This window comes from Alligator sinensis, unplaced genomic scaffold (assembly GCF_000455745.1).
Source record: "Alligator sinensis unplaced genomic scaffold, ASM45574v1 scaffold535_1, whole genome shotgun sequence".
Taxonomy (NCBI): domain Eukaryota; kingdom Metazoa; phylum Chordata; order Crocodylia; family Alligatoridae; genus Alligator; species Alligator sinensis.
The window spans coordinates 2069891-2078329 of NW_005842157.1; the positions used below are offsets into that span (position 1 = coordinate 2069891).

The 8439-nt window shown below is 41.0% G+C and overlaps 1 protein-coding gene across 5 annotated transcripts in view; it reads right to left on the reverse strand.

Annotated features, from left to right (window-relative positions):
• The window catches only part of CAMSAP2 (calmodulin regulated spectrin associated protein family member 2), a 92715-nt gene that overhangs the window by 27474 nt on the left and 56802 nt on the right, over positions 1-8439 (reverse strand). For all 5 annotated transcript variants that reach the window (XM_025206487.1, XM_025206486.1, XM_025206485.1 and 2 more), the window contains 2 exons: positions 2490-2583; positions 1134-1224 (listed from right to left, as the gene is read on the reverse strand). In XM_025206487.1, coding sequence (XP_025062272.1) covers positions 1134-1224; positions 2490-2583 — 185 coding nt within the window. The remainder of the gene's footprint in view (positions 1-1133; positions 1225-2489; positions 2584-8439) is intronic.

Genomic DNA, 8439 nt, shown 5'->3' on the forward strand with positions numbered 1-8439 from the left:
ACCAAACACTGGATTCAAGGCACCTCCATATCTTGTGTGAATTAAATGGCATCCCACTTCAAAAACGAATAAATATATTATGCTGCTTACCTCCTTACAAAGGGTCTTGGAAGTCGGGGTTAGGAATCATTCAGGGACAAGCCTGAGCCTGCATTTTCTACTTAGCTTATCTGTTTATCTCCTCACACTTCATGGCACCCCAAGGTACCTTGGTACCCAGGTTGAGAATCACTGAGCTATATTGAATTATCCAGAAACTAGCAACATTCATACAGATTACCAACAAAAGCCATGAAGTATATTGCCATATTGTTATATTTTCAAGACATCCATCAGCATAGTGCTCCATCCCTGGAACAAGTCCCATTCCCTGTCGCTAACATTTCTCCCTCCAGCAACAATCTTTAGCATTTCAAAAAGCTTTACTTTTAAGGCATTCATTTCATTGCTTTGTGAGTTGGTATACTCCCCTTCTCTATATTAATCTTGTTGCTGGAACCTGCTCTGTAAAGCCTTATATCTTTCATTTCCACTTATCTACAGTATGTAATTCACAAGTGAATGAAAGTTTAGTGCTTCCATCCTAGTTCCCAATCTACTCATTTGATAGTCTGTCAGCTCTGCTAAAGGGCCTAAATCTGGAAATTGCCAAAAAGATCCAGTTCCTTTAACACAAATGGGAGCTGAGTGACCTCAGGACTGTGCAAGATCAGAAGAGAAACTGGAGGCCAGGTGGTGCACTGTTATAGACAAAGGTGCACTGGCAGTGTTGCAGGGAACAGGTCTCCATGTAGCAAACAACAGTGGTTTTGGTCTGCTGCTAGAGCAATTGGATTTGCCCATTCCTGAGAACTACATTATTTCTCAGAATCTAACATTTCTCAGTATCTTCAGTTTTCATTCTTTATTCTGACACAATTTGAGAAGGATTTAGAGGGACTGATATTCAGAACTGTTAACTGTCTTTTACACTATGTTGAAGGAACCATGTATAACAAATTGACTTTGTCTGTGTTTGATAATATAGCTTCTGGACACTTCTAGAAAGGCCTTCAGAAATCACATGAACAATTGTGCTCAATTTAAGCAGAAGTGAGAGAAACAAAACACAATTTAAAAAGCTCTGACATTACCTGGCTATAAAGTCAGAATCACATGAGCCACCCATGTAGTTTCTTCTGTTGGCAATAAATCTAGAAGTGGATGCATCTTTCACTGATTCAGCTGTAATGAAAGGCAAGACTCCAAATTACTTAAGTTCAGCATTCAGTTCAAACCCTTATTAGTAGAGCTGGATGAAATGCCCCCGTTTAACTTTCATTTCATATGATTCAGAAGGATAAAGTTTAATTTGTTAAAAAAGTGTTATAAAATGTTTCTTTTCCACTATTCACTCTTCCATCTACTTTTTCTGTGTAGCCCCTGAAAAAGGGAGAAAGCAGGACGGGGAGCTGGGATTTGGGGGGGAGGAGGGGAAGAGGAGAGGAAAGCCAAACAATGGAAACAAATACTACATTTTTGTTATCTCAAAAAGTTTTAAGGAATTTTGCAAAAGTTCCTCATTTTCTAAATAGATATATTTTGGACAAAGGCCTTTTTAAATTGAAAAACGTTGACAAACTGCTTGTTAGGAAACTGTATTTGGGCCTCATTTTTAAATTAGGAAGCAATATTTAAATTATTTTTCATATATTATGCATACTATACAATACATACATGAAACAAAACTGAGTAAAATTTTAACACCACCACAGTGTAAATCACAGGTCCCAGTGCCAAGACCATGTGATACATGCAAGTGGCACATGCTTCTTAACTTTCTTCTGCAGTCCCTAACAGATCTGCCAAGACAGATTTGACAAATTTAAAAAGTTGTTTGAGATGATTGCTCACTCTGCAGGCGCAGAGTTTTATCCTGGCTTGTAGTTACTTGTTTAAATTTGTTCACTCCCCTCAAGATCTTTTCCTTATGTATCACACCCACTAATTAAAGTTCCTTGGGTCACATTCTGTCTGCAGTTATGTCTACAGGATTTATGCAGGTGTAAATAATTGGAAGTTAGGGTTTGTCCAAATTGGGAAAATTACAGGTAATGATCTCAGCATAAATTCACCTGTTTCAGATAAGTCTTTATTTAAGAAAAAAGTCTGTTTATAATATAGAAGGCAGAAGAGGAAGAAAAGGAGTAGGAGGAGAAGGAAAAGGAGGAATCCTGCCCACGCTGAGCTTTGCAGTAGTAGGCAACCATTGATCCTCTAAATCATGGTATACACACAAGAGGTTTAGTCAGATGCCTGATGAAATTTTTGTTAATTACAAATAAATATGCTCATAATTCACACAGAGAATATGTCATTTTTCCACAGTCTCTTTTCAAGCCATGAGAATTCACTGGCAGATTAAATCTGTGAACATTCTGGCAACAGGAACATGATGGGGTTTTCACAGCATAATGAGCATAATACAAAAAAATGATTAAAATAGTTACCTTGGGGATGTACAACAGCACGGGGCTGTACAAATGATGGCTTCACCACTTCAAACCACCAGAATAGCTCTGCCATAAACACCAAGTAATTACTCTACAAGGAATTAAAGACACTGAATGAAAAACCCTGACCATCTTAATGCTAACTAAAAAATGAACTAGCTGCATAACATTCAGAAAGGTCACGCATTTCCCTCAGTTTTCATTACATTACATGGTCTTGCCATGCTTTACAGAACTCTGAAGTACTTGAATGGCTGTACATGTAGATCATGCCATGTGTTTGTGGCACTGCAAATTTCCCAGATTCTTAGGCTAGGGACAGATATTCAAGAAGCCTGAGCCTGAATTGAGTCAATCTTTGCAGGTTAGTCTAACCTGGCTAGGCTGAACCAGTCTGTAACTGGACAGACATTCTCTCTGGACTGAAGACATTCAGGCACATGCCCGCTGTGGCTCAGGCTAGAAGCCCAGAGTGCTAAAGCAGCCCTCCCTTCCATTCCAGAGTGCTGAGCTGAGGGGTGTGTGGCCAGGCATGGACAGGATCTCTGACTGGGGAGGACTGCCTGCACCATCCCAGGCTTTTCTCCGCTGGCTGTTCAAGGGGCAGGAATATTGCCAAACCCCAGCCCCCTGCTAGCACTCTGAGGCAAGTTGGGTGTGCAGTGCATGCATTTGTTGATGATACAGAGCTTTTTCATCTCTCTCTCCCTGCTTCTTTATATTGTTTGCAACTAACTGAGCAAGCCAGCAGGGGGCTGATAACAGTGTTTACCACCTCATCAGGAAAACAACAGCCTTTCTCCATTAGTTCAAACCCTTCTTAAACAGCTTATCAGCTGACCTGTTGATTAGCTCCAAAAAGCCCTAAGCAGTCACTGTTCTGTCTGCCTGTCTCAGTGAAATTGGAGACATGCACACATAGACACCTCTCAGCATTAGCTAGCATACCACATGCTTAGGGTCCATGGGGCTGGGGCCTATGCTGTAGGAGATGGGAGGGAGGGGGGATTCCTACTTAAGCAGCAAAGTCGGGGGCAGGGGGAAGCCAGGCAGACTCTGCTGTGTCTGCAGTCTCTGATGGAGCTGCAGCCAGGAAGCAGAGGGGAGGGGCTAGCTCTACTGTGGAGCAGAGAGCCCTGCTTAGCCCAGAGAGCATGCCAGGATGGTGGGGGAGTCTGGTTTATCTTAAACAAGCAAGGGGTCAGACATTGCATAAACTGGTTTGACCCAAATCAGTTAACTCTGATATTACATTCAACCATGTTTATCTCAAACCGGTTTCAGCCATTTTCAAACTGGTTTATATACACTGAACATCTGTTCTGTTACAGGTTTAAACCAGTTTCTGATCACTTAAACTGGTTTATGTGTAATGTCTGTCCCTAGCCCTAATGTTTCAAATGAATTCCTGTCCATCCCCTAAGTGGGCATTCCTCATCATCTGGGTTCTCACCTTGAGACCACGACAGACTATTTTGCAAAAGAGATGAGCATTCGTATCTGCAGCTAAAGTCAAGGGGAGCTTTGCTGTGAACGTATACTGCTATATAATGCTAAATGCTCTGTTAAAACCATGTCCTATGTGTCGCAACTAAGCAACTGACAGTGGTGAATACTTTTGAACCGACTCCCTCTGTGCCTTGGTTCTCTATCTCTAATATAGGCTAACAATATCATCTTGTCATCTCATATTCTGAAGATTAATTACTGGCTAGGAAACACTGAGGTACCTTAACTATAATAATAAAAGTCCATGAAAAAAGAACAATATTGTACAAAAGCAGCATTTAAAGAACATGAATAAATAAGCTCACTCTAATAAGAATATCAAAAAACCTGCTGCTCATTGACCAAGCAGTTTCTATTCTGTCTGCTGAGTGAGGAAGCGATTCTGAGGAAAAGATATCCTGTAACAGTGTAATTCAAATTTGTATCTCTGTGCATACACAAAAGGAGCCCAAACTAAGATTTCACCAGCAGCCTGAGCTCTGGCAAACATTTGCTTTTTAGTTTTTTTACTTTGCAGCCATAATAAAACTTCTTATATAGTTTGTATAAATGTATAACAAAGACGCAAGGAGGCATGCATACATTATAAAGACTGAAAGCACAAACTATAAAAACATCTGTTTCCACATTACAATAATAAACCATAATTAGAAAAAAATTCTATAAATCAGGCTCTGTTTAAAGGCACTTCTGTGTAATTTTGGCAACAATAAGGTTGCCAAAATTATAATGATCTGCAATTTTTTAAAAAGAAAGTATCTAGTTAAAGAGAAAAGAAAATCCCTTGTCTAGTATTCTCATCACTAAATTACAAGTTTAGGTTAAAATTTGAAATTATTTGAAATATCAGATTTGTTTTTAACCGCTAGTGGTATTTGAGATGTACATTTTATTCATTTTGGACAATAAAAGCAAGGTTTGGTAGTTGTAAACTAGCATACAGCTTCAATTAATACATTATTGTTATAATACAAAATCAAGCATTTTATTTGCTTTTTTAAAAAGGTCAAAACATTTTTATTAATATTCGGTTTTGCAAACCCCTTTTATATGCAATAAAACCTGTAATTTGATACCCATCTGTTAAATTTTTTAATCTTTGAGAATTAAACTGACTCGGAATAAACTAAATCTCCCAATGAAAAGGCAGATTGTTTTAAGTTAACACCTTCAAGAAAGTTTAATCAATGAGCCAAGGAGCAGTGCTTCTAATAAGCTTCTAATGACCCAAGAAAGGGAGCGCTGTTTTTCAGTATACAGTTTTAATTAAGTACATAAAATACTACTTAGTAAAAGGCAGAGTTCTCATTTTTCTCTAGTACAAGCAGTGCCGTAAGAGAAAGATGTCCATGAAATTTATTTGTACCACTAGCTGAGGGGCACTAGAAGCTAGGGCCATTTCTTAATTCTGAACCCCTTGTTAAGTGTGTCCACATGGATGCATCTCGATGCTTGTGCAGGTTAGGAAGAAAAGCGACCATGCCTGGACCTCCACAGAACATGTGGAAGGAAACAGCAGTTCTTATTCTCAGAAGTCCTCAATATCAGAAAAAGAAAAGGGAGCAATATGGATTGTGTTGGGGCAGAATCTAAATCGGGACTTGACTCTTGAGGACATTTAATATAAAAGGTGCTGTTCAGGAGGTCACTGGATCAGGCTGGGAGGAAAGAAAGGGCTGATTTCATCACTGGGAATTCCAGCACTGTGGTGGAGGGGGAGCTGAACTGGCATTTGTATTCCCACTATACGCTGTATGGGATGAGATCACAATTCTATCAGAATTTTCATGCAGCTTAAAGGTAGAGACCTACCTAATTTGTGGGGGCTGTCCCCGATTTCATGAGCAGAAAGGGGGGCCTGGGCAGCCATTTCATGGGTGGAGTGTGGCAGGCCTCCCATGTCTCTGATTGGCTACAGGGCCACAGCTAAAGGTGACCCCAACCCTCACCTTTGATTGGCTGCAGGGGCTACCTTTTATGTGGGCCCAACCCTCACTACTGATTGGCTGCAAAGGCTGTCATGGAGCCCCACCCCTCACTGCCAATTGGTGGAGGGACAGGGCCACATGACAGGCATCCCTTGCAGTCAATCAGTGGCCGGGGGTGGGAGGGGGGAGGGAATGGTAGCCACCTTGCCTGCAGCCCTTCAAGTGGGAAGCCCCCTTGTCTCCACTTTCCTGCCCCGCTGGGCTGCTGCAGCCCACTAAGGATTGCTGGCTAAGGAGCCAGTGTTTTCTTTTCCATAATTTTTTTCCCCCACGGATTTCATGGACATTGCCTGGATTTCACAGGCAATGCTGGATTTTGCAGAATCCATGAAATCGTGAATTTTGTGGTTGCCTATAAGGATACTGACAAAATCAGTAGGCCCATAATTTGACCTGTCTTATAAACTTCCTTGTATTTTTTTTCTACAGGCTACAGTATTAACATATTTACACAAGTGATACAATATTTAAGAACAAAAACAAAAAAAAAAAACTAAGGCATTAAGGCCAGTAGCCATGAGCAACTCTAGAGTAACACAATAAGGTACGTTAGGGGAAAAATGTACATTCCCAGTCTTCCAAGAGGTTAAAGTTGTTAAAAAGGTAGAAATTTAAGACGAAATAATAATTTTGAAATGCCTGTAATAAAATGTCTATGTTCTCCTTTTAATCACAGTTTGAGGAATGAGTATAAATTTACCCATGCATCATGTATAAAACTGCCATGCTCTAGGGAGTACACAGGATACAACTATGTATGATTCACATTTAACCATAAGCATAAGGAGATTTTGCACATAAAGCCCCAAAAACATAATGAGTTTTAGACCCTGGCTGTTATACCAACAAATATTGTATATAAAATTACTGTAACTTTTTTTCCTTCAGACAACTTTAAAAACACCAACTATTACAAATAGCTTTAGAGAATAAATCAAAGCTACAACTGGTCATAGATATTAAATAGAATAAGATGGGGTTCTACAAACATGGCAGGTAATCAAGACAGATTAGAAAGATGGTGGGTCTTCGGCTCACTGGAGAGAATGTGCATCATGCAATGCTTAGTGTTTGCACTTTGTTTCAGTTTCCACAACCCCTCTGCCTCCCCTTCCCCCTCCCCCCCCCGATCAAAAGGCAAACAACAATAAAAAAAACAACTGGCAATAAGATGACTAGCAGAATTTATATAAATGTGGTGAAGGGATACAGTTCATTAAAAGTAAAGAGTGTCAGACTTTTGCCAATTTGAATGAACATGTCTTCAACTAATAGATGCGTGTTTGATTGAATAGCTGAAAAAGTGTAACAATGGAATGAATATCAGAATAGCAGAAGGTTTTTAACAGGGAACAGGTCTTCTCTCAGGGAACTCTTCTGGGTACACTTTGGCTTAATATTTTTGTTAATAACTTACATGCAGAAATAGAGTTGGGAGTCCAGGAAGGGTGGCTGTGCCTTAAGGAAATGATCCTTTGAGCACAGAGGGAGACGATCCCAATGTGGGGAAAAAGGGGGAAAGGGGCCAAGAGGCTTCCTTGGCTGACCAGGGAAATCCAGAGCAGTCTACGGGCTAAAAGGGGAGCATATAAAAAGTGGAAACGGGGAGAGATTACTAAAGAGGAGTATACCTCCTCTGCTCGTGCTTGTAGGGAAGCAGTTAGACAGGCCAAAGATACCATGGAGCTGAGGATGGCATCCCAAGTTAAGGATAACAAAAAATTGTTTTTTAGATATATAGGGAGTAAAAGGAAGGCCCAGGGTGGAATAGGACCCCTACTAAACGGGCATAAGCAATTGGAGACGGACAGGGGGGGACAAGGCCGAACTCCTTAATGAGTTCTTTGCCTCAGTTTTCCTAAGCAAGGGGCAAGACATGGCTCTTACTGGGACTGTAGAGAGGCAGCAGCAGGGCGCCAGACTACCAAGCGTAGACCCTGAGATGGTGCAGAGGCACTTGGAGGAACTAGATGCGTTTAAGTCAGCAGGCTTGGATGAGCTCCATCCGAGGGTACTGAAGGCACTGGCTGCCGTCATTGCCCAGCCACTGGCAGGAATATTTGAACACTCATGGTGGATGGGCCAGGTCCTGGAGGACTGGAAAAGGGCCAATGTGGCCCCCATTTTCAAGAAGGGGAAGAAGGAGGACCCAGGCAACTATAGGCCAGTCAGTCTCACCTCTATCCTAGACAAAGTCTTTGAAAAAATTATCAAGGCTCACATTTGTGAGAGCCCGGCAGGACAAATTATGCTGAGGGGAAACCAGTACGGGTTTGTAGCAGGTAGATCATGCCTGACTAATCTAGTATCTTTTTATGACCAGGTTACAAAACACCTGGATGCAGGAGCAGGGGTTGACGTCATTTACTTAGACTTCAGGAAGGCCTTCGATACAGTATCCCACCCCATACTGGTGAACAAGTTAAGAGGCTGTGACTTGGATGACTACA